This window comes from Melospiza georgiana, chromosome 4, assembly GCF_028018845.1.
Source record: "Melospiza georgiana isolate bMelGeo1 chromosome 4, bMelGeo1.pri, whole genome shotgun sequence".
Lineage (NCBI taxonomy): Eukaryota > Metazoa > Chordata > Aves > Passeriformes > Passerellidae > Melospiza > Melospiza georgiana.
The window spans coordinates 10,463,291-10,489,908 of record NC_080433.1 but is presented as its reverse complement, the minus strand read 5'-3'; the positions used below and the strand labels follow the sequence as shown (position 1 = coordinate 10,489,908).

Sequence of the window (26,618 nt, the reverse complement as noted above, 5' to 3'; positions counted from 1 at the left end):
CGCGGCCGGGGCGGGGGCGCCACACGCCCCGCCCACCGCGCATCTGGACCAATAGGAACTCGACGAACGAATGATGTCACACCACCATATATGGTGATCGCGTCATTGTCATTGTCACTGTCGCTGTCCCCGTGTCATTTGCGGGCTGTCACAGCTGCAGCGGACAGCGCTGACACGCGGGACGAGCTCCCCTGCCAGCCCCCAAAGCCGCTTCGTGCTGGCAGCAGGGAGAAGCAGAAAGATGCAGGAAACAGCTGGACAAGGGGAGGGCAAGGAGGGCCTGGCAGCAGTGCTCTTGCTGCTACTGTTCTTCTCTTTACGGCAAAATTCAAACAAACTTCATAATTAGTAAATTACGGCAAAACTCAAAGAAACTTCAAATTCAAACAAGCTTCAAAATGTCTAATAGTATTGGTTTGTTCTAATTGGCAGGAGGTTTCCGCTTCCACTCTGCAGGAACATTTTGCGGAAAAGACAAAATCATTCCCCTACAAATCACTGTCAAATGTGGTATTTGTCACATCCATGCTTCTTCCTGATTTATTTCCATTTCCTTTTTTTTATGCGGTTTTTTTTCCTGCGTGGAAAAGCTTATTATAAAACTCTGTTTGTAACTTTGCTGTCTTTTCATATTGCCTTTATAATGCTGGAAACCAGCCTGTACTTTGGGTCTGGGGAACGCTTCACTATTACTTCAGGCACCATCTAAATGATATTGAAACCAGGTTTTAATAAAAAAAAAATATATATATAACAGCAAATGATAATGATGTCTCTTATTGTAAAATAAATATTGCTAAATAAAACAAATACAGTTGGAATTATATCCAGGCTCTGTTTCTTTTCTGTGTGCCCCTTGCCTTGCCGGGGTGGGGGGGGGCGTTTGGGACTCTGACCCACCGAACCCACACCTGCAGCCACGAGACCCGGAGGTCAGGGCGGCGGGAACTGCCCTGCCAAGGGCTGCTGTTGCTCCGAATCCACGAGGAAACGGGACAGGTTGGCACAAGCCCCCCTCCCCACGTTTATTCCCGGTGCCGGAGGCTCCGCGACCGCCGCCAGCCGCTCCCGCCCGGCCCCGCCCCGTCACGTGCGGCGGGCGGAGCCCCCGCCTGGCCCCGCCCCCTCCCCGGCGCGAGCCGTGACGCGCGGCACGCGCCGCGCCGCGCCCCGCGCGCTCCTGCCCCCGCCCCCTCCATCATGGCGGCGGCGGCGGCGGCAAATTAGGGCAGAGCCCGCGCACCGGGCGCGCTCCCGCCTCCCCCCCTCCCCTCCTCACCGCCCCCGGCGGGAGCGACCCGGCAGCTGCGGCCGCTCCTCCACCTCCAGTTCCTCCCCGCGGCGCCCGCAGGTGAGGAAACGGGCGTGGGAGCGGGCGGGCTGGCTGTTGATTTATTTTTGTTTGTTTTGTTTTTTTATTTCTTTCCCTGTCTGTCTGCGTTTACTCATTGATTCAAGGGTGGTGGGGGAGCGGGGACCGGCGGCTGGGCGCGCTCCCGCCGCCCTCCCGCGCGCACCCCCGGCCGTGAGTTGGGGGGGGCGCGGCGAGCCGGGAGCGCGCGTCTCGGCGGGGGCGCGGCGGGGGCAGGCGCGCCCCCTGGCGGCCGGTGCCGCGGCCGAGGGACGCGCGGACCCCCGGGGCACCCCCGGGGCACCCCCGGAGCCGCGGGCAGCGGTGGCGAAGGGGCCGTGCCAGGCTCCCGTCGGCGGCTCCCCCGCTGCAGGGGCCGCGGCAGCGCGCAGGCTGCGAGTCCCGCACGGCGCCGCCGGTGACTCATCCCGCCGCCGTGCCCGCCCGCCCGCCCGGGTATAAATAAATCTCTCATTCATCGCCGTAGTAACTGAGGGGCTCACGCTGCGCTCCCGCCGGCGGCTCCGGCGCCGCTGAAACTTGGAAGGGATTTTTTCGGCTCCTCAAACCCAAACAGGCGCGTTAAGGCAGAAAGTGAATGGGAATGGAGCTCGTTAATGAAAGCTGTGCTTGTCATAATTTAATGCTGTGGTGAAATGGTTTGAAGCTGCGAAGGATTGAGGACCTTTGTAGTGGATAACGCATACAGCATTTGCTTTTCTTCCTAGAAGAGAAATCACCCCGTTTGCCTAGAGTGCTCACCTAATTGCATTTCTGTCAGAGGTCAGCTACAGCCGCTGTCCAGACAAAGAACAATTATGTTTTCCAGTATTTCTATCCATTAAGTGCCACCAGAGGATCAGTAGTGGCTGCAGTATTGATTCATTTCCAGTAGGAACTGACATGTTTGAACTGAGTAGCTCTCAGTTTATTATAAACAATCTCTTAGTCATACCCTCATACCCACTTGGAAAAGTACTCTGGAGAATTTATCTCCCAAGCTGATCACAACTGGATGCTTTGGATAGCCCTGCCTGTTATGGGAAGTGTTTTCAGAGACAAACTGCTGCAAGGTTGAACTAGCCTACACATGCAAGTCTCACCCAAAATCCCCACATCTGGTAAGGCTGCAGAGTGCCTGAATATTTTCCATCTTGTTGATACGGGGTGTGGCTCTGTAGACCTGCAGCTCCTTGAAATTGGGCACGTTTGGTGAAGGGCACCGAGGCTGTAGATGCAGCTGAGCCGAGCGTGGCTGCCTGTTGCAGAGACCGATGGCAGGAGGACGACCCAAACCGTGAGCATATCGAGGTCAGGAGGCCCTAAAGATGATGTGAGCTGCAGTGCTGCCATCCTGCTGCTTGGCTGAGCGCTTGCTGGCCGGAGCTGTGGCAGTAATTCAGCAGGAGGAATTCTGCCACAGCAGCTCACAGGGTGACTGGGTTTGTGGCTGGTGAGTGAGGCTCTAGGTGGGGATTGCAGCTCTGGAGTGATCCATTTTGGAGTGGGAGCTGAGGGCTGTGGTGCTGCTGTTTGGAAAGAGCTCTGGCAGCGCTGCTGTTTCTGAAATCCGTAGGTGACATTGTTTGTAAGAACCAGCTGAGCTGCTCGGGGCGGCCGAGCAGTGATGTTGCATTTTGGGGTTTGGATGATGCAAGCAAACACATCTTGATGCACAGTGGGGTTTTACAGATAGGGACTCAAACACAGCCCGGCCTCGTGGCTGGGGATTATATTCCCTGTATTCATTGGTAGGCTGGTGCTGCCCATTATCCAATTTATAACTCTGCTGTGGATTAGGACGTGACAGATGGGGAAATGTCAGTCCTGCTGCAACTCCTGCTCTCAGGTCGCTTGAGCAGCTCAGCCCACATGAAACAAGTGACAGCAGGGCTGGAGGAGTGACAGGCTAAGTCAGCTTCAACAGGTAGAGCCTTCTGTCTCCCAAGGGTGCAGGAACTGGGAAAGGTGCTTGTAGTTTTCTTTTTTTTTTTTTTTTTTGTAGGGAGTAATTGGTAAAAATGTTATAATGTTGATCTCTGTAGTTTTTTAAGGACAGTATTCCTGCAGAGGTCTTGTTAAACCTGAAGCAGCCCTCTTGCCCTGGCTCTAAGACTTGGGGAGTCTGCGTAACTACTTATTTCCTCTGCTCCATTGCATCTCCTGTACAAGCTTGTCATTTTAAACACTTTCTGGACTCTCTTCCATTTTGTTCCTTTAGTGAAGAGTTCTCTTTCCTCTGATCTGGTCTCTCAAGCTGTGTGTTCTTTTTCAATCCCCCTCATTCCTGAAAAATGGCCTTTTCTGAGATATTTACAGGATCTGAGTCAATATTTCTGTGTTTGTCTTTGTAAACAAAACCAGTCATTCTCAATCCTAAAGGAGTCATTCAGTTTCTGTGCTGTGGGCTTCTCTCAAAGGAAAATCAGTGATTCTGAAGTGCACTTCCACTCATGACATTCTTTTATGTGAATTTGAAGATTTCTTCCATTCAAGTTCTTAAGTCTCCTTTCTCATTTCATTATAAAACTGCCTCTCAAAATGTATCCACTGAGGTAATTTTTTTTATCATTCTTTCCCCAGGGAAACATTAGCCACTATTTAAATAAGCAGTGGTCTCATTCTCTCTCTGTTTTTTTCCCCTCCTCCCCTGAGAAGTGCTGAGCTGTGATTTTCATGAATTAGGCCTCCCTGTTGCACTGTGCTGTTTTGGATATCATGCTTGTTTTCATCAACTTTTTTTTTTATTTCATTTTCTGCATTGATTTGGAATTATATTTTGAAGAATAATCTCTATTATATATTCAGGCTTGTTCTTTGGTCCACAGCACAGTTTCTGGATGTCTCTGGACCATCTGTCAGGCTGATTTTTTTCAGGAGAGATCAGTTCAGGTTGTCTGGAAGGGCTCCCATTCACTGTGTAGGCATTGTGAGAAGCATTTTGATTTCAGGGCTGTGGATCTCTACTGAACAAACCAGAACTGAAACAGGCTGGGGAGCTTTTGCTTTTTGGGGAATGGCACCTTTCCCACCTGGTGATGTCAACATGTGATGTGTGGTGACTGCAGATCTGAAGAGCAGATCTATTGTTAAAGGATCCTTAAGTCTTCAGAACAGTTTGGGGTTTTTTTCAGATCTTCTTGCTCTATAAAAATCTCAATTTTGGAAGAGGCTCAAAGCTGTGGTTCTTCTGTGCTGTGATTCCTTAGGTGTCTGAAGCAGGATGTGCTGCCTGTGGAGCACTCTGGGATGGAAGAGGCAGCATGGATGAAATGTTGACTCCAAGTTCATTGTTTCCTTTGTATATAATTTGCTGATTTGGTTCAAGCTGCAGCAAAGACACAACCCAACCTTTCTGGTAAAGGCTTTCAGGCATTTTTAAATACATGGAGCAAGAGGCAGGGCTGCCATAGTATGGTCTTCAACAGAGAGCCCATTTCTGTTTTCAGTACTGAATGGGTTTCAGAAACTAGAGTTTCTAAAGAGAATAGCCAGCCAATTTTACAGCACTTATTTTCCTTTTACAGCTTTTAGTTTGGTGGTAAATTTTTCTTTGCCAAGCTACCTACTCCCACAGCAACCATGCCATAGCACAGTTCTAGTTCTGTTTATCCTCAGTAACCAGTGTGCAACTGCTGTTAATCTGAATTCCTTCTCAGGGAGGAGGGATTAGAAGTTAGCCCAGGCATCTTGAACATCTAGACAGGCAAGTGCTTTTCTTTTGCTTTCTTGGTTGTTTATTATTATCATTATTATTAAACTTGAGGCTTCATTTGCAGATTGTTCTTTGGTTTTGGAACCTGATTCTTTCTTTTAGTCCCAAGGCATTTCCAGTGCAATCCATAACTCTCTTGAGAGGGTCCAATTTCTCTTCCTTGTATTTAGCATTTTGCTCATTCTAACTGCTTTAAACTTTAAACTTGATAAAAAAATCTTCTTCTAAATGTAACTGTGTCTCACATTACTAAATTATCTGGCTCTTTCAGTGCCTGTTCAGTAGCTGTTCTGTAGCACAATCTTCTTGTGTGCTTTTCATTTACACATCTGTTCTGGTGGCCAAGAATTGGCCACTGCTTGTTTGGGAAATGACTCTTTGAAGTCCTGGGGAACTCAACTTGAAGAGTTTGTCAGAAACCACTAGATAGCATTATTTGATCCATTAAGTTGACAGTATGTTGGAAGTAGTTATCCAGACTTGGCCAAACAAAACCAGCTAAAACATGTTGATTAATCTCAAACATCCTTTTCATCTCTTGCATGGCTTTATCTCCACTTCCATGTTGTTGTTTGAGATTTTACTTTTTACTGTGTCGTTTTTAATTTCTCTCTACCTTAGTTTTTCCTGCAGGTCTTATTTGGATATTTCAAAAAAGCAACAAAACAATTAGAGTGAAACAGGGAGGAGATTTTGGCCAGATGTTGCTGTTAGGTGTGGATTTCTGGTTTATACTTAATAACATCTGGGTGAGAAATCCAGGACAAACAACCATCTGTTCTTCCAATCCCTACAATGAATGTGGAATTCTCTCTGTTGACCATATGTTTTCCATTGCTGTTGGAACACTAAAATTAATTTGAGGCAATTTTGGTCAGTTTTTCTCTTACAATTTTTGGGCATCACAGTAGCCAATCTGAGAAAGCAGAGAAAATATTGATGGGAGGCTTTGGGAAAGGGAGACTCCTCAGAACTTGCCTTTTTACCACGTGTGGTGGTTAAGGAAATGTTCAGAATCTGTCAAAACATGAGACTAATGGTCTCTTTCTAACTTCCATAAAAATCCATAGGCTCTGAGCCCTGACTTACACTTCCAAGCATGGGATTTATTTTCTGTGGGGTGAACTCCAGCTGTTTTGTTCTTGTAACAGCAAAGAATTAAGAAAGCTGTGGAAAACTGACCCCTCCAGTTGACAATTTCCCTCCACCCTACTGAGGCTTGCTTCATCTTGTTTTTGGGCTACACTTTCAGCTCCACTCAAAATCTAATATAGAACTTGATCAAAATGAATTAAATGCCACAAATATTGGGAAAAATTAACTGTGAAACCTACTGTCATTGAAAAAGCATCAGTACACCTCTGACCAATGTGTTTAAATGGAACCACCAAACAATGGGTGAGCATTTCAGTCTAGACTCTGCAGAGATTAGAGGATGGCTCCTCTTAAGTTTAACAGTCCTGCACATATAAGCAATTAAAAGACAATTTCAGCTAACAGAAAAACACTTGCCTGGTCTCTAACAACTTCTGTCCTTTTCAAGTTTGTGACTTCAACTTCTAAGATGCTTGTAGAATTGAAGGTCAACCTTCTTTACACATCTGTGGGTGCAAAAAGTGCAGTTTTTTATTAGTCCACGACCCAAGGATAATTCTAATTCTAAATGCAACTTTTTCATGTGAATGATACAATAGACTCAACAGTCCAGATTATTTAAAAGAAAAAAAAAATCAGAAAATAGATGCGCCTTTACTATCATAATGAAAATTCTTCTATATCATATACACATTTTTTACAAGGAACAATTTTTGATAATTCTGTTTTGGGGCAATGGATAGCCCAAAAAATAAAACTCTGCAGCCACACCAACTTCACAAAAACCTTGTGCTGAGGGACTGCTCATTTTGCTTGCATGGGAGTGTGGCCGTGGCAGGTCACCAATTTTTGATAATTCTGTTTCAGGGCAATGGGTAGCCCAAATAAATCGCTGCAGCCACACCAACTTCACAAAAACCTGTGCTAGGGACTGCTCCTTTTGCTTGCATGGTTGTGTGACTATGGCAGGCAGGAGTGAGAAATGCCACTGCTGGCAGCGGGCAGGAGCTGCACTGAGGCACAGCTGGGCTTACTCCGCATGGTTCTTATTAAAATAAGAATGCAAAAACCTGGATATTGCTTCAGGATTGTTACATAATTCCTTGTTACGTGTGGGTTCATGACCTGTTGCAGCCTTCTAAGCCAACCAAACCCCTTTTCTGTTCCCTGACAGCCCTCCTGGCTCCCCCGAGCGCAGCGCAGCCACCCCGATGGCGTCCGCTACTGCCGTGCCTGTAGGATTTCACTATGAAACCAAATACGTAGTGCTCAGCTACCTGGGCCTTCTAGCACAGGAGAAGCCACAGGAGCATCCTCCTCCTCCTCCTCCAACTCAAGGTAATATTTGCATATTCATCTCTAGCCATTTCCGTGTGCAGCTGGGTTTGCAATTAGTTCCTGGGCTGTTTCTGCAGGTGTGCAGAGCATTAGCCTGATGTCCGGTGCAGTGAATCTCTTGGTTTGTTCAGTGAAAAATGAATAAATTCCAGTTTAAAGATGTGAGATGCTGATGGAAACAAAGCTGTTTATGTGTAGATTAATGTTTTAATTTGAGCTATGCCAGAGCTGGTTGGTGTTTAGGAAGCAAATAAGTGATTTTAGTTGTGCCTTGAGGCTAGGATATATATCACCTTGGGTTGATGTACATTACATTTGTTGAGCCAGCATGAGAATTTCAGCCCATGCTTGCTATTTTTTTGGGACACAAGTGGAAGTAAGCAGGGGTGAGGGAATGTTTACTGGCATAAACTGAGTGGTGTCTTGAGCAACCTCCTGTGCTAAATAGTTTTGCCCTATTACACTGAGGCTGCTGTTGTTGTCACTCAGGGCTGGTGCAGAGATGTGGCCTATGCTACTTGTGTTTATTTTTTTATTTATTTATGCAAAGTCAAGGACTGCAGATATTTCTTCCAGGACAGGTTTATGGATAAAAGAGAATAAATACATAAATAGAAGGCAGAATAAAAGAAGTTTGGTAGATTGTGTTTCACATAAAGCTAGGAGGTAAAACTGTTTTTTATTTTGTGGTGGCAATTACTTATGCAATGTTGTTTGTCAGGACTGCCTGGGTGACTTGTCATTTCTTAACGATGTTTTAGTCACTATTAGTTCTGTGATTCAGAGCTTATTCTGATGAAAGGAGACTTTAAAAAAGCCCAAACCAAACAGAGACAGTCTTCAGAATCTTTGTTTTCTTTGAACAACCATTTAATAATGCATATCCTGTCACTTACTGAACTTACCTGTCATCAAGTGAGAAATTCCTGAAAAGAAAGACTGCAACAAGGTTATCACAGAAGTGCTCTTCTGTTTGGTTCTTAATCACATAGCACATGCTGGTTATATTATATATAATTCATTAAATTATTGTTATGTAATTAATAAACTGTAATTCATAAATACCTTTGTGTATTTGAGGTATGTTTGCTACTTCCACTTTGTCTGCCTCTGTGGTCCCTGAAAGGAGAGGCACCTTAGCTGTTTCATAAAACCCTTTGTTGAAATATGTGCTTATTTTAGCAATGACATCTCATTCTGAACATCCCACCCATTTATAACTGGGCTGTAACTGGAAATGTATTGAGTACATATAAAGGTTCAATGTATGAGAGTCTGCTTTGTTCTAGAAATAGATTCAGAAAGGGAAATGCTAGTCTTAAAGCTTTTAAAAATGATTTGGCTGTAGTTACCTTTGAAGCATTTGCAAATTGAGGTGAAACCTTTCATTTTCAGAATCAGTTGATTCTCATTACTGGAACCTCTAAGCTTCTAATCTGAATTACAGAAGTATATTTAAACTTTCTAAAGAGGAAGCTACAAATCCTTAAATGAAAATTTTGTAGTGACTTAAGATTTTACTTCTCAGATATTGTTTAGATGTGTTAGCTTGTGTCACAGCAGCCTGTAGTTTGATTTGCTACTAAAATACTCTAAAGCATTCATACTTTACAACTTCTGAAGAGGAAATCTTCCTACATTTTCCCCACCTCATTTACCAAACCAGACAGTGACCACAAGGTCTCCTCTCCTGCTTATGTTTCACTTTAATTAGGTCTGTCTTTCAGTGTTTTGCTGCTTTCTGATCAAAGCCTTAGGATTAAATAATTTTGCCTTACTTTTAATTTGCCAATTTGTTTCTCACTCTGTTTTGTAATGCTTTGAATGGACTTCAGGCTGTATTGAACTAAGCAAATGCTTTATCAGGATTTGTTTCATTCTTTCCTAACTCACTTTTCCTGGTGGTGCTTTTCTGCCTTTCATGCTTCTGAGAGGTTTCTTTTGTCTGCTAGCTACATTTAAAAAATCCCTTCTCCTACATTTGCTCACCTTGCTTGTAATGAAGCAGTGTTTGAGGCACACTGCTGGGCTGTGTGTGGTTATTTCAGAGGGCTGTGTGCATCCCCACTGTCTGTTGAGCAGTTTATATACCCAGTGAGGATCTCCTGGTTGTTTGGCACCTGGCTGATGCCTGCTGGCTGTAATCTGCAGTCCCCAGGAGGGGAGCACAGCCCATAATGGATATTTCCTGCCCAGCCTAATGCACTGCTGGGAGGTGTAGCTGGGTGTTACAGTCCCCAGTGTGGGCTGAGAAACCTGGTGAGAATGAGAGATGGGAAAGCTGGGAAATGGAAATGAACTGGAATCCCATCTTGAGGAGGAGACTTCTGGGTTTGGTGACAGACACAGAAGGGGTAGCAGGAGCACAGCATTCCTGCCTGTCAGTGTGGTTTCCAAGCACTGTCATCAGTTGTTAATTCAACACTTTGAGTGATCCCAGATTCCTTCCATTGTAGAATTCTGTGGCACTTCAGAATGCTGGTCAGGAGTCTATGTACTATATGGCTGAACACCATTGATTTGGGAATTGAGAGGATTCCAATAAAAAACACCTGTCTTTAATCTTACTTTGCTTTGATTTGGATATTGTACTGACAGACCTTCCATGGGCAGCAATGAAGCAGCAATTTTACCTACTGCCTGTTTCCTTTCCACTTGCAGAACAAACTCCTGCATTTTGTGTTCCATTCATATGAGGCCTTGACTAAAGTTTGCAGCACTTTCTCTTAATTTATTTTTCTCAGATCCAAATAAGACTACGCCTGGTAAGTTTTCTGAATCATACTCAGTGTAATCCATGAAGACAAGTTTCAGCTTGCCCTGGTGGAGTTGAGCTCCCTGTGTGCCTGAGAGGGAGAGTGAGGGACTCCTCTAGAGGGCAGTTCAGCTCAGGATCCCAGTTCCAGCCACCTTGTGTCACCACTGGAGCATCTTCTGCCTTTCCACTGCATCTGTACCAAACATGGGAGATGAGGAGAACAGGTGCCCTAGGTGGTGGTAGGATTTCTGTATTTCCCTTGAGTCTCCTACCACAGCATCCCAAATTCTGGTGAAGTTTTGACACTCCAGTTAAAGTAGAAGGTGTTTCTAGTGGGTCAAAACCACCTAGCCAAAAGTGATCCTTCCCAACAGGAGTGGCACTATATTATCTCTGCCAGAGCTGCCTCTGTTACCATCCTCTGCCTCTGTTTTCCTGCATTTTGTACTAGTTTGTTTTGGGTTTTTTTTTGTTTTTTTTTGTTTTTTTTTTTCTGGTGTACATCTTTCTGTTTCAAATACTGAGATAAGAATAACATTTGAAGATAGGTTGATAGATTTCCAGTTAAAACTTCTCATTGCTTGTAGGTCTAATATGCTTTCCAAGACTGATGATTTTTGGAGGGGTTTTTTTCAGTGAATAGAAAATTCAGAGAAATTACATAGAAAATTACATTGCTGTGTTTCCTTTTGGCTCTCTTGGTTGGTTTTGTTCAAGAAGGATGGCTTCAATTACAACCACTAAAATCACTTCTGGCTCCAAGCAAATAACGTTGATATAAATCAACACCTGATGAGGACTTGGAAGTTTTGATTTTGCTATCTTCTTTTCAGCACAGAGACTGAAGAGAGAGCCATCCACAATAATCCAGACTCTTGAAGAAAAGACAGTTTTACTGGGCAAGCCAGTCTTTAAACATTATAGCTGTATAGGATTCTGTAATAGATTTCAGTGTCTCCAGAGGTAAATCCAGCAAATTTAACTGGCCAGTGCTTTGAGAGATTTTTCCCATTAGTTTTTCCAGAATAATGATTCTGCATAACAGTCCCTGCAGTTTATTTAAAGCAAAATCCATTAGCAGTATATTCTGTTATTTTTGGTAGGTGAACAAATCAGATAAATTGATAAAACACTCAGAGTAGCATCACCTGGGTAAGTCAATGTGCTTTGAGGCAACAGTGAGTACCTATATTTAAAATGTGTGGAAGCTCTCAGTTGTCTGTTCATTAGATTGTGCAGAGATGCTTTGTATTTTTTCAGAACTCTTTTCATACCTATCAGTACTGGTTCAGACACAGAAAATAATTATTAAGTATTGGAAAACATCTCTACACTTTTCCCTCTGAAGTCATTCTCATTACAGAAGCTTCCACTGTGCTGCAGTTGTTAGCATTACTAACTTTTCAAGTGAGTCAAAGTACTTTGGTTTTGTGATTCAATATTTTTATATTATAAATGTTTGTTTATATTTTATCAAGGAGTGACTTTTGATATATTTCTCTATTTTAATCTACTTCCCCATTGCTTTACACCATCCCTTGAGCTTGTGGCTATGACAAACACTGTGAAGAAAATTAGGTTTTCTGTGTATGTGGTTAGTGATTGAGCCATTTTCCTGGCCTCCCACACATGGTGCCTACTGTTGCCTTGTAGGAAACTGAGTTTTTAGTTTGGTTTTGAGCTGTTTGGGCAGTAAAGATTCACATTGTAGGTCAGAGCAGTCCAGTTCATGGTAATAAGGGAGTTATTACCTTAAATGAGGGAAGTAAAAGGAGCTTTTAGGGGTGTCAATTCCCACTTGACTAAGCTTCCTCTCTGCCCACAAAAAAAATAGTGTTAATTGGCAATATCTTGTATCTTTTTAATATTTTAGACTTTTTCAGTTTCTTTTAAGCTGAGCATTCTTATGGTTTCTAAAGAGCTTCTTTTAAACATTTCTTAAATCAAGGGCAACATCCATGTGTGGCAGTCCATGGTCTGGAGTTTGCTGGTGTAATGGATTTAGTTTCATTAAAGGAAACAAATAAATACATTTGTAAAGAAATTTGGTATATCTTTGTAACTTTTCAGAGCTTACAGTAATTTTAGAGTGTTACTTAATGTTTTAAAAAGTGTGAGATGTTAAACAAATATTACAGCCATGCTGAAAGTAAATTTTTATGTCAACTGGACAGAAGTTAATATAGAGACCTAGGAGAACTCAAAAATGAAGATATTGTTAAATTAAAATTACAAGCATGAAAGAAAAAAATCAGGAGCAATCTGTGACATCAGTGGCTTTCTTTTCCAATCATCCTTCATTCCCTTGAACCAAAAAGGCAAAACATCTTTTCAGTCTCTCCTTATAGTCCCTGTTGTCCCTTGTTAGCTGAAATTTTGGCTCAAGCCCTGTAGAGTGAGAGGTGCAGACTCTGTAGCTCTGATGAATTACTTCCATCCCTCCTCCTCCTGAGATCAACCCTGGCAAACAGGTTACTCTTTATTGTTACTGAGCTCCTGGAGTTTTACTGAAGTATCACATTTGTTGTGTAGTCAGATGCTCCCTGATGGACTTGATGGACTTCCACAACCCATTTTCCTCTGCTCTTTAAGTTACTTCCAGATACCTGAAACCCAAAATCTCAACAGGAACATAATTGTGCCAAAGTGAACATTTATTCCATAAATAGAAAGTAGAATGCACTAACTTGGTTGTGTAAGAGCATGTAACAGAGGTTTGTTGTGCCTCTGGCTTGGGAAGAGCCTTGCAGAGTTGGTTTGCCAAAAGCCCAGAAGATGCAAACCCATTTCTTGAACACAGGAAAGCTTTCAATGCTTTTGTCTCTTACAAACACCATTTCTGGTGTGACCATTTGCATCTTTGATAATGAAAATATATTCTCACCTAAAATAAGCTGGTTTTACTGTTTTCTTCTGCCTGTTTGTGACTTGGAAGTTGGATAATTGAGAAAAAGGTACCCCTCACTTAGGAGCTTTGCAGTGTGCAGTGTTTGCTGTAGCAGTCAATATCCGGGAGATGCAGAAAGCTGGAATCCATTCTTTATCAGGGGAATAAACAGTGCAAAGTCACTGCTGTGGGAGGGGTGGGGTTTTGATGTTCTGGCATGGCTGAATAGTCAGGTGCTCTCAGAATCAGCAGCTGCTGCAAAGTTGTGGGTGTTGGGAGATGGAAACCATTGAGTGCAGTGCTGATTATCCAAACAGCTCTTTTGTACTCTGGCAGCAGTGGAATTTCTCTTCCTTCCATTTTCTGGGTGACTTCTTATCAGGTATGACAGCTTGTCAGGGGTGATCATTGTCACATTATTCCTGTGAGAATGGCTGCTCCTCTGTCCTTCCAGACTCATGGAAAGCACAGGTTCACACAAGGGGTGAACTTGCTCACACTTGTTGCACTTGACTCCAGGGCAGTGGTTCAGTTCTTCAGAGAAGCATCTGACAGGGCATTAACCAAAAGGAGAACACTGTGCTCCTCTCTGGAATTTATTACTCACACTGGCAGAGATGCTACTTGGGAAGGGATTTAAGAAGCTAAGTAAAGTTATTCTGAACATGTGTGGTTAAGTCCAGTGGAATTAAAGTGACTGGTCACAGAAATATATGAAAACATTTTATACTGACTTAAGCATACATTGGTTTAGAGGGATCCTGCTGCTGAGTTTTTAAGCATTAACACATGTTCAGTGGGTTGATACTGTGGATTTTTAACGTCTTTTTCAATTGTAGGAGACCATAAAAGCTTATTGTCTGGTGGTTTTTTAATCACAGAAAATGCACAGTGTACTTCATTAGTGTGTAGTGAACCACACATCTGTGTGTGTTAAGTGCTTTTACATTTTTCACACACCCTTTTATGAAATTTAGTGATTATATGTGTCCATTGTGGAAGAAAAGGGAAGGCAAGACAACACTTTAAGTGAGTTCCAGCAGAGAACCAAACCAAAGGAAACAGGCCACAAAGCTGTCATTCATGAGACCACCAAATTATGATTTAGTGCCTTCAAAACAGGAATAAAAAAAGATGTGCCAGAAAGCTCCCCTGGCTGTTACAGGACTTACCTGAAGATCTGGGTGTGAATTGAAATAGATGAGGAGGAAATTGAGTCAGATGACACCAGCATTACAGATACAAATCCCTTCCCTTTTTGTTTTCTTCTGCTGGGTGAAGAATGTCTGTAGAGCAGAACATTGTCTGGATGTCTGGGTAGAACTGTAACCCTGGGTGCAGGTGCAGAAAGGGTGAGAAATTCAGATGTCCTGAATACCTGGGTTTGTTTGGAAACAGTTTTGTGTCTCTTGGTACAGAATAATGATTAAGATTAATGATTAAGATAACTGAGAATCTGTGTAACCCTGACTGATATGGCTGAAACAACTTCTGTTACCAATATCTGGAGTCAGCACATGGAAAATGTGATCCCAAACCATGGCATGTGAGTTCTGGGGAAATGTAGCCATTTCAAATTCTTAAATTTCTTGGTTAAGAGAGAATTGGCAACTGAATGACAATTGTGAGGTCCTTTGCCTCTAGTCTTGCTTGTGAACCCAGTGTTAAATTGTGGTCTGTGGACTCCTCATGGCCAGGGAAATGATACACAGTTCACAGGTTTCAGGATTCTCCATTGATGTCATTGCATAGTTGGTCTGAGAATGCTGTAGATTTTGCAGGCATCAATATAAATCTTATATTTTTGCTGCTAAAAATCAAGCTTATGCCAATCTGCTTTGTTTTGGTATAGTTTGATAATAAATGTATTAGGTGTAATGGCTGATTGTTGATGTGCCTTGGTTTGCTTTTGGTCTTAAATTGAAGATAGTGCTTTTAAAGTTTCTATGTATCCTGTTTGTAGCTTTACAGTTCTTACTCTTTTTAAAAAATTTTTATTATTTTAATTTTTTTTGAAGCACCAGTTCTACCTTGAATAGGCCTGTAAGTTTATCTGTTTCTGAGTTCATATAATAAAACTTTGTAGTAAGTCCTCTGGAGGGATCATACTTCTTGCTGTCTGAAATCCAGCTTTCACCTCAAATTTTCACCTAAAATTCCTTTATACTTAATATTTCAATACCATGTTCCATTATCTACCTTGTTTGAAACATGAAATTAAAACATTTGAATGATTTCTCTGGTTTCTTTCAGGGACTCAACAACAGCTTATGGCACAACATGCTCTGGAGAAAGAGGCTTTGGAGAAGATTAAAATAGAAATCGAGGAGGAGCTAAAACGTCTTGATGAAGAAATCTTGGAAGGTGCTCTTCAGGTTTTCCAGTTTCAATCCATAATCTCTATGCACTGTAATGGTGGTTAATTTGTAACAGGTACTCAGTTAAAGAGATTTTTGAATGCCTTGAATCTCTTTATCCTCCTCCCCCCACAAGATTTGTACACATTGCCACATGGAGTAAAATAGTTAAACATTACCATTTGGAGTGGTGGAGCCTGGCCAAAGCAAACAACTGGATGACATTTAATAGTCTACTATAAATAATGAAAAGTAAGCAACTCTTAAGCTGCTGCACTTGATGGCAGAAGTCCTCAGGAGCTAATATGTCAATGAGAGTGCACTTAAACCTTCAGATTTCTCCCTTCCACCAGGTTTATTTTTTGTGGTATGCTTTGACCTGGAGATGTGGCTTTTATAGGAATGATTTCAAACCCATCTTTGTTTTGCATGTGTACTGCACATCACAAATCTCAAATAGAAACACTCTAGAGCTGTTTAAGTTCTTTTATATGGAGCTTTCTTAGAAGTTTTAAACTGAGAAGGAATAGGTTACATGAACAAAATAATATTTAAAAAATGCTGCAGAGATGTCCATGTGTGGGCCAATTTACTATGAGAAGATGCCAGGGTTGGCATCAGCTTAAAATGGGACAAGAGCTGCACATTCAGCAAACTTCTGGTTAGGATGCAATTGTGAAACAAGAGCTGGTGGGGAAATGTAGCTCAAAGTCATCTCTGCCTTGTAAGTAGCACTTTCAGAATGTATTAGGACAATTTTACTATGATTTGATCATGGTATGCTTTGACTACAGAGCTGTGAATTTTTCATCCCTTATGTAAACTGTGTAAACTGCAGGGGTAAGAAATCTGAGACTGTTGATGTTCTTGTGTGAATCTGTTTGATTTTGTGTACCTTCTTCTCTCAGCATTTACCACTACAGGCTTTGACTGCCACACTTCCCCAGTGTTCAGCCCTGCCAACCCAGAGAGCTCCATAGAAGATTGCCTGGCTCATCTGGGGGAGAAAGTGTCCCAGGAACTGAAGGAGCATCTGCACAAAGCACTGCAGACCTTGCTTAGCAAGTGAGTTTCCGTTTGCTTTTTCAAAGATGTTTCCTTTTGCACTGTGAATGCTGCTGAAATGCTGAAGCTGGGACTGCATCTTGTATTACATTTTTCTTTTTCAATCTTCCTTTTTTTTGGTTTTGTTTTGTTTTGCAATGTAATGTGCAAATACTTCTTTGTGGTATTTGCCCTTTGCAGCAATGTAAGTTCTAAAATTTTTCTAAACTTTTGTTGCTGAATTTTTGAGGCTGCATCAAGCAGTTTGAGCTGCCATTGCCTGTTCATCAGTGCTGGGCTGTAGCCACATTAATGTCCTTAGCTTTATAGAGTGGAGCTGAGGGTTTGTTTGTGGCCTGGCCCATGATGAGAGGGAGGGTTTCCTGGAGAGGATGGGAGTTACAGACCTTGTGACCACCCTTCAGGTGCACATCTGAAGCAGATGTGGGCCCCTGGGCTAACCTTGGTGCCTTAACATCTGTCCTGCCAGTTTAAACTTATTGTGTAAATAGCACAGTGCAGTTGGCATGCTAGTACCTTAATTAATGTCTTTGCAAATTAATACAATTGTTGTGGTTGCTTGGTTTGCTGTTATAAATGATGAGCCTGAAATTTAATGGATCTGCATGAAGTACTTGAGGCTTTTCTGAGTGACCTCCAAAATGTGTTGGTAGAGAGCTGGAGTTGGAAGGTGCTGCTTTAGGAAGAGTTGCATAAATGCAGCCATGCACTTAAGTGGTTCTAGTTTTTTGATATTCTGATGTTCTAGGCTTCCTATGTTTTCTATAGGAAAATATTTGCTTTCTAAATAATTTTTTGTTGGTGCATGCACATATATAAAGTCTGAAATGCCTGTGAAACCGTGTTGCCTTTTTCTAAGGCAAACTAGAGTTACTGTTTAATCTCTTGGTAATATCCTTCCTGCAGCTGTTCCTGCTCTGCTCATCCCACTGATTGATTTAGATTTAGTTTCAAAGAATTAATGTGCCAAGGAAGTCAAGAGAATGCCCTTAAAATGACAAACACAAATTATGTTTTCCCCACTGTGCATTAACTCAGTTATTTTTCCCCCTGTTGCTGGACTTGTGCTATTTAATGCAATACTTATTAATTTGGCTTTTATTTTCCTGCCCTCTGACATGCATATAAACAGGTGTTAGGGTACATTAGATGTTAGATCAGTACAGGTTCCTGGAGTTCAAGAAGCAGTTTTCTGTCCAATGCCAGTTACCACTATTTCCATTAAACTGAAATCTGAACTTGCCTTTTGTAATGGTTTGGGCTGAGGAGAGCTGCTTTTGAAGCAGTGCATCTTCTGCTGTCACTTGGCAGAAAGCTTTTGCTGTTACTGACTCTGAGATGCCAAATGATCTTGGAGAAAAGAGTATGGAAGAGAGGAATTTCATCACCCCAATTCAGAGAAGTAGAGATGTGATAAATCTAGAATAAAGGTATCTACTGAAGTATGAAGGGGTTTTGTGATCAAAAGTGCTGTTTCTTGCAAATAAAAGTTTCAACTCTGACATAATGCATTCAGTCTGTGTTAGTCCATAGCCTGTATTGATTACACAATATTTCTCTGCATTGGCCTCTAGCTCAGGTATGGATTTCTTAGTGGAATTTTCTATCTTTAAAATCTTAGATTATAAAAGAAATATATGCAAGAGCTTAGAAGTTTTCTAGTATATCAGAGAACCTACTTATCTAATGTCTTTTAAGTTGTAGAGTATCAAATTATTAGGAAATTCACCAGTTATATCCAAGTGTGCAAGTGGGAGAAAGGTGATGCCTTCCTGACCCTGTCTGGTGCTGCTGTTTTATGTCCTGAACCACAAGACTTGTTAGCTCCTGAAAATTACTTGCTGTAATGCATGTGCAAATATTTTGTCCTCTAGAAACGGAGAACTTTCTTTTATTCATGTTCTTTTGTTTCCTTTTATAACTTTCAGTGTTGGTTTAACTTCTGCAGGCCGGTGACGTATCAGGAGTATCGGGAGCGCACGCACGAGGCAGCTGCTCATGCCAGTGGGTGGAACAAGGTACCAGACCTGTCACTTGCACTTGGATGTGTCCTTGGATATGTCTTGGGTCTCCTTGATGTCCATGTTGTTTGTACTAGCTGCAGTTGTGCTTCCCAGAGGGCCAGAAATAGAAAGAACTTGGTTTTAGTGTGAAATAAATGGCACTCTCAGAGTGGTAGCTGTGCACATAGCGGGTAGTTTTATAGATAATTTAGCTAGAAGTTGTTGGATTGAAGTGTTAGGTCAACCTGCCTTTAGTTTGGTAAAATGGAAAGTTAGGCATGTTGCTTGACTTATTTTTTTTAAATTCCCAAGAGAGGTTAATTCGTGCAGCAGTTTCGGAATGAAATCTGAGATGGTTTTTTCATAACACTTCTCTGCTCTTTCTCTGCTCCAATGTCAGGTTTAAAATAAATGTAAAAAAGAGTGCTGAGCATGGTGGAAATAAAAATTGATAGTATCTTCATGATATTTAAATTGTTCAGAAACCGTAGGGATGGTATTCCTACCTGGTTTCAAGAGTAGTTATCTCAAATGAGGAGAATCTTCTTTTTTCAAACAAAATGCAAATCTGTAAATGAATTATCTTAAATTACTTTTAATGGAGAATGAGTAGATTATTCTTCCCAGATTCATCTTTCATTAATCATTTGAATTCATCACCATAATCATTCCTTGATGGGTTCAGTGGGCATCAAAAAAGAATGAAAGAATGAAATAACTACTTGAAAATGTAGTCACAATTTGAGTGGTAAAATGTAGTCTTACATTTAAAATAGAACAAGAAATCTTCTCCCTCCTCTTTACATTTCTTTTCCAGAAAAACTTTTTCCTGACTTAGATTTCCCTGCTTACTTCAGAAAGTGTTCATCTAACCCAGGGTGTGGGCCCTTGTACAGCAGTTTAATAAACATTGCATGACAAGTTACTGCCCATGGCTCCAGCAATTATCATTGCTTTATGTGTGTGCTCTTTCAATTTGTCATCTTGTGATTCTCAGCATTTTGGTTTAAACAACCATGAAATCTGATTATCAAGAAGGTGGCTTAAGCTAGCACATTTCACTTTTCAGCTGGTGAAGGCTAAAGCCAAGCACAAAACCAGGCATTGTGGCTCAGCTGGCAAGGGAGGAGGTGCTTGGGGCTTCTCAGGTCAGTGTGCTCTGGGTCCCCACCTCCTGAGGATGGATGAATCCTCCTGGCTGGATGAGAGGGCTGCATTTGGGGCTCAGGATTTCAGTGGATTTCAGTCCCCATCAGTTGTGGTGGAGAGCATCATCCAGAACATCTGTCATCAGCTCTGCTTGCCTGTAACATTTGCTGCTGCAAAACACACGGTCCATATGAAAATGCCATAAAAGCAAACCAGAGGGGAAGTTTTGTACCCCAGCACAGCATCTGTTTGGATTGTTTTTCTGGTAGTTTGGAGCTCCAGGAATGCCCAGCAGTTCCTTCAATAATCTTTGTTTTGAGGAGATGCAGTACATTTGTGTTGGTTTCATTTCCTTTTAATTTCCTTTATCATCTTAATCAGAATTGTGTTTTGTAACAGAAGAAATCTGGATAGCTTTCCTGCCATCTCAGCTCAGCTTAATTTTTACTCTAAAGAAGCTGTTAGAAAAACATGTTCATGTTGAATTCTTGAAAGGACAAGGGTCTTCATCTTCTATTTGAAATAAGGCTCTCATGAAAAAAAAAACCAAATTCCAAACCACCCCATACAGGACAAATTGAATTTCTATAATAAAATGAACATAATAAAATTTTTTAAATACTGCACTGCTGAGTTTTTATGCTTTTTGCTTAAAACTGATGAAATACATATATCCAGAATGTATAATCCCACTGTTGTGCATCATTTGAAAGGATAACACATACTGAGAGCCAGTGGAACTGGTGAGTAGGGTAGCAGTCATCTCAGTGTCCCATTCTTACTGATTAATGGGGGCAAAGAATAGTGCAACAAAAATATAAGAAATAATCATGTGAAGAATTGGATTGATTTTAAGTTGAAACGGTCAAAAGGTACAGAGAACTGTAATAATTTTGGATATAGCTTCCTCTGAACTTTCTTTGTGTCTTTTTTGTGTACATTTAAATTTGTAATATTGTACAATGAGATTGCAATAGCGTAGTTGACACAAGAGTTTCATTTACACAGTCTGCTATCTTCTGGTAGCAAAGTGGGTTTTAAAATGATTCCCTAGAAGTTTTCTCCTGCCAACTTCTTTTCTCTGTGTGTTTTTCTTTAGTCAAAATATAAATAGCCCCTAGCATTCCTTCCCAGGCATCCTGGTGGAGGGAGCTGCAGTTGCTTTGAATTGCAGATTCTGTATTTTTACTTTGTTCTACTTAAATCTCACCACTGTTCACACAGCTGCTCTTCTGTACACAAAGGTGGTGTTAACTTCCATGGAAGTACTGTGAGGTAATTTGTGATTTAGGGCCAGTCTGTTCTGCTCCTGCTGGTGTCAGAATTTCAGCAGAAAGGGAAAGCTGGGTGGTGTTTGTTGGTCAGTGTGGGACTGGATGTTGGAGTTTGAGTTTGGTCCCTCACTCTGAGCCCTGAACAGGCTTGCTGAATTTGGGGTGAATGGGTGGATTTGGCATCAAGTTGGCAAAGGAAGAAGGCAACAATCATATTCACTATGCCAGCATTTTAGCTCCATTCATTTCCCAGCCCTTCCTTGCTTTTGTCTCTTTGGCTTTCAGCCGCATTAAATGTCAAATATTTTGAGATCTCAGTGTTCATGCTGCTGTAGAGTTATGTGGGTGTGCCCAAAGCCTCTGAAAGATCCCTAGCTTTGAGCTTGAGTTGTTTTGATTCCTCTTGACACCTCCTCTTGACCTGGTCCTTATATCTGTGCACTGTCATCTTGCACCTCTTCTGCCTCTGAGTTAATTGTAAGAACCTCAAAAACCCCAATCTTTTAAAATTCAAACACTTTTAAACTTCAGGCACCATGACATCCCTGGTGAAGTGTGAACACTTATCAGTGCTAACTGTTCAGCACAGAACAACACTGCTATAGCCTTGTTGTAGTCAGTCAGCTGAGACTCCCTGTTCTTCATGCAGGAAAAGCCAATTCTTTATTCACACAACTCATTTTAGACAGTTTGTAGAGGTCTTCTGTGCAACTTTAATTGGCTAACAGCTTTCTTGCCATTGGTCAGTAAGAGATGTTTTACTTGTCTATCAAATCTCTCTATTCTTGAATTGTTTATGTATTTTCTTCACTGATTCTCACGGGACAGATTTAATGTTTATGCAGGTGCTAGTTGTTTTTCTCCCCAAGAATTGGTTGTTGTGATAACATACTACTTAGAGCAGGATTGTTTTTGCATGGAGAACTTATCTGCACTTAGAAGAAGTGACAGGTCAGCTATTAATTTAGCAGAGCAGGCTTGATCCTATGAGGCCCGCTCTGCTAAATTATTTTATAATATATTCTAAATAAAATAAGTAAATATATTCTAAATTCTTTTATAAATTTCTTTTATAATGTCTCTAGCTGTCTGTGACATGACCTGTCTGCCACACTCTTGGACTCCTTTGTTAATCAGCTAGAGCATCTTAAATATATCAGATTATGGGCATTTTTAGGCCCTATCTGGTTTTAGTAGTCAATCTCAGTGTGATGCCACCATGAATTTAGAACAAATCTCAATTTCAGCTTACTTTGCCTATTCATCTTCCTCCAGCTTTGCACACTAAGGTGTGATTTCTGGTAATAGCTGTGCAGGATATTTACAGAAAGGAGAACCAGGCTGATAGGGGAAGGGACTGGAGAGGGAAGGAGGCATTAGGAGTGAGTATGAGCAGTAGCAGAGCCTTCATCTCCCTTGTGCAGCTGGGAAACAGCATTCCAGTCTGCACAGTGAATAGATGTGCAGTTGCCTCAATTAAAATGCAGTAAAACAAATATTTTTCTCTTGTGTCATAATAAAGCTTTTTCAGATGCTAATGACTTCAGTTCATGCCAGCTTCCCGACCCTGGCGAGGTGCTGCATATGAACGAAGCCCAGAGGGCCCCTTGCATGCTCTGTGAGAATAAATTTAGAGTTTAAAAGTTCAGCTGCATGTTGTTTAGGTAAACAAAAACATAATGGCAGAAGGAAGTGTCTAGAAGTGTATAATGTGAAGGAGGTGGATTCACAGTCTTGCATCTTCCAGAGCAGTTTAGGTTAAGGCTGAACACTCAGTTTAAAGGTTTCTAAAGAGGAATGGGAGTAGGAAATGAGGAAGGAAGATCTCTCTGTGTTAAATTTGGTATCAGAGGGAGAGTTTGACATGGAAGGGCTTTGTGCTTGTCATTTTAAACATGTTTGTAATGCTGTGCTGCTAGGTGGAGGTGTTTGTTTCTGTCCTGCCTCAAAGCTAAGTGTGAACTTCTAAAGAGACTGTCTAGTGCAGTGTCCCTGTTCAAGAATGTGTATTAGTTTGCTGTTTGCATGTGGATGCATATCCCTTTAAGCTGTTTATGATGTTTTGTCTTTCCACTTCTGGGGTAGCAAGTTCTGGACCTGTTCTGCTTCTCTACTTGAACCCTGTGCTGGGAAAAAAGTGGGGCTTAAGAAAACACTGCAGTGGTGTTCTGTGAAATTCTCTTAGATTAATTCTAAATGTGAAAATCTCTTGGTCTAGCTCAATTAGATGGTGGGTTTTTGCTTAGCAGATTAAGTGCTTCCTTTTTAGTGCATTTTATTGTGTGTTTGCCTTGTGTCTTCTCAGAAATGAAGTGTACAGTCCCTGGTACATTTGGACTTGAAGATTCAGACCTTTTCTGTGGACACATGAATTCTGTTCTAGCTGGAAAGTAGTATTGATAATGCTTTCTGTATTTATTTGTTCACACTATTTTTTTTCTTTTTTTTTTTTTTTTTGAAGGTCTTGGTGCCCCTGGTTCTGTTACAACAATTTCTGATGGAGCTGACCAGAAGGGGCCAGGAACCACTGAGTGCCCTTGTGAACTTTGGGGTGACATATCTAGAAGATTATTCTGCAGATTATATCATTGAACAAGGAGGATGGGTAAGAAGACCTCATTTCTAAGTGTGATCCTAGTAGGAGTGAAAGCTAAGAGGGCTTGCTAGAAGTAAGCAGATGCAAGGAGGAATGACTCAGAAAAAGAAATTTAAGAAATGATCAGGAGGTCAGGATCAGAAAGGGATCTTGGGCAGTCATCTCTTTCTCTTCTCTGCCCCAAGGCAGAACTGACTTTCAGCCATTCATTTCTGATGTTGATATTAAAGACCTGAGTGATTGGACTCCACAATTTCCCCAGGCAGTCTGTTCCAGTTCTTTGCACAGTTTGTTGGATTGCTGTTGAAATTAAGGAGGTGCTCAGGTGTCAGATAACAATTAATTTTCATACAGTGTGTGCTAAGGTGCGAATTTGTTGCAGTATGGTGAGCTTTGTGCTGCCCTGTTAATATACATGGAGCACTGCATTTGGAAGCAGACACCTATAACAAGAGGTTATATGCCCAAAAAGCTCCTCTTTTTAATGGTATCTTCATCCTCTGGTGACTGCTGGAAAAGGTATTAGGGTTTTTTCCTCCTCTTAAATTTCAGAGAGTTTCTTAGCAGATAGGTAATTGGCAAGCACTGCATACAGAAATGTCAATAGGTACTAATTAATTTTTATAATAAGTGATAAGATAGCTAATGCATATTAGAGTTCGTAGCTGTAGAAGAACATGCATAGAATACGCAATCAGGATTCCTTTGTGCTGCATTTTTCCTTGTAGAAATTATTAATTCATGGTGAGCAGTGTTCCTGAGTCATGGCATGCTGAGCAAGTTTCATTTAGAAATGTTTCAGAAAGGCAGCTCACAGCTGATGGGCTGGGTCTTGAAGGCTGAGCCTAAGATTACTGTGTTTGGGAAGAATGCCAGATTTGAGTGGAATTAATCTGGGATTTGTGAAATGGCTCCAGCAAGCTGATTTATTCTAAAAAGAAAAGCTGTTCAGGAAAACCCAGTGATAAAAAAGTACTAGTAGGAAAAATCTCTTTCAGAAGCTTCTCGTATTTCAAGAGTTTACCTGAGGGGTTTTTTGGAAGAGTAGCTTGTTCCAGAATTTCTGCACATCTGCACCTTCTTTACCTGTTCCCTTCCTGGCAGTTGTGATGAGCAGTTCTCAAGGCCCATGGGAGGGATTGTTTGTCTTTAATGGGCAGAAGCACTAACAGCACACAGCCAAATAACCTTGGGTCATTTGATAAATGCACTCGTATCTCAAAAGTATTTTCATCCCAGGGCAGGCTCTTACTTGCAGCTTTTACACAGATCAATGTTAGTACTTCTGTGCTCTTCTGCCTTGTTTTTTGACCTCCAGAAGGGCTGTGCTGTGTTCTCCAGCCCCTTTTTGTGGCCTGCTGTAAACACACTTCACAGAGTTCAAAGCTTCTGAAAACAAGCAGCTTTCCAGCACGGCTGTGCTTGGTGTCTGGCTGGCTGTGCAGGGATGGACAGATCAGGGTGGGGGTGTCCAGTGAGCTCCCAGCCTGCCTGTGCACATCCAGCCAGGCAGAAAATCAGACTGACACAGGCAGGGCAGCAAACAGGGCAGAGCTATTTTTGAAACAGCACAAGAGGCGAGGAAAGGGACTAGGTGATGAAAATCCTTTCCAGATGAATTAATGTAGCTGCACTAATCTTTGTGAGTTGCTCTGGGCATGGGCACCCACTGGGCATGTGGCTTTTTGTGGAGGAAGGGGAATATATGGTTATATTTTATTTTTTCCTTCCTGTGAGGAGAAGGTTCATTTTCACCCTGTGGTGTGTTTCTGGGGTTGTTGCCAGTATGGGAAGGCAGTGCTGGGAGCAGGGCATGGGGCCAGGATGGGAGGGGTTGTGTTCTGAGAAGGGCCAGGAAGAGCCTGGCAGGCTGGTAGCCACCGGGAAGTGTTGGAGTATTTGCATTTTTTGAGATAAGCATCTGCTAGTTGACAGTAATTTGCTTGAGCCATAAGGGCAATGTGTAAACCTGGGAGTCTCCAGTGACTCATGGTGCTGTGACAGTAAGAAGTTCAATTTTTATGTTATTTTGGAGCTCTATGAAGTTGGGTCTTTCCTGCAGCAGCTGAGAGCTTGCTTAAAAGTGAGAAGCAAGAATAGCCTGTCTGGTTTTCTGTGGATCTGGAGCAGAGGAGAGCTTCACAGGACTCAGCTCTTCAAGGGCAGACCTGAAAAGCTCTGTAGTGTCTCTGGTGCTGTCTCATCCCTTGGCACCATTTGGGATTTTCCTCAGTTTTTGGGTTGAAGTCAGCCTTTGCCAGGAGGGGAGTAGCCAGTCAAAGGTGAGGGGTGAGCAGAGCCCTTCCTGTGCCTCCCTGCAGATCTGTGCAGAGTCCCACAGAGCTGTGTCATCCATTTGCTGCATCATCCTCTGCAGCCACAGTGCAGCTGCAAGAGCTCCCAGGGCTCTGCATGTGTGCAAGGCTTGGGGCTCTCCTGTGAGCTCAGGAGGCTTCTGGGTCCAGGAAAGCATCTGACTGAGGATGGTACACAGCTAACCAGAAGCAAAATTTCCAGCTCATGGGAATAAAGGTTTGCAAATTGGGTAGCTATGCAGCAGGTTTCAAGAAATTGGCATGGCTTATGGGAAACAAGAAATGTGATATCCTGGAGGATGAGAAGTTGCTTTTTTATTTTCCATGCCAGTCCCACAGAGATATGGTGCTTAGATGGTGTATTGAAACAATGAGTGTTCCCCTCCCATTCTCCCTTCAGGCACTAAAATTGTAATTTAGCTAACTTTGATGACAGTGTGGGACTGGAATGTACTGGTGGGTTGGTGAGGGAATGGCTGGCATAGTTTTATGCTCCCTCTTTCACTAATTGCTCTGATGGGTTTGGCTGCAGCTCTGGCATTTACCTGTTTGACTCTTAAGTTTTAGCATGACCTCTCTTTAGGAACAAAAAGCATGCTGGGCATTCCAGCAGGTTCTCTAAACAGATAAATGGGGGACACACATTTCTTCCTCCTGACTAGTGGGTCCACTGGTCCTACTCAGACCTTCTTCCTTCATAATCTTGGGCCATTGC

General features: G+C 42.1%; 1 protein-coding gene across 2 annotated transcripts in view; it reads left to right on the top strand.

Annotated features, from left to right (window-relative positions):
- The first annotated feature begins 1,192 nt into the window (after nucleotides 1-1,192).
- Nucleotides 1,193-26,618, top strand: part of BCL2L13 (BCL2 like 13) — a 38,658-nt gene continuing 13,232 nt past the window's right edge. Inside the window, exons 1-6 of one of the 2 annotated variants that reach the window (XR_009114371.1) lie at nucleotides 1,193-1,351; nucleotides 7,336-7,499; nucleotides 15,398-15,508; nucleotides 16,410-16,566; nucleotides 18,495-18,584; nucleotides 23,454-23,480. Coding sequence is in view for 1 of the 2 variants with exons in the window: in XM_058022684.1 (XP_057878667.1) it covers nucleotides 7,373-7,499; nucleotides 15,398-15,508; nucleotides 16,410-16,566; nucleotides 18,515-18,584; nucleotides 23,454-23,597 (609 nt within the window). In the remaining variant the exon portion in view is untranslated. Of the gene's footprint in view, nucleotides 1,352-7,335; nucleotides 7,500-15,397; nucleotides 15,509-16,409; nucleotides 16,567-18,494; nucleotides 18,585-23,453; nucleotides 23,598-26,618 lie in introns of those variants that run through there. The other variant, XM_058022684.1, reaches the window with a different exon arrangement.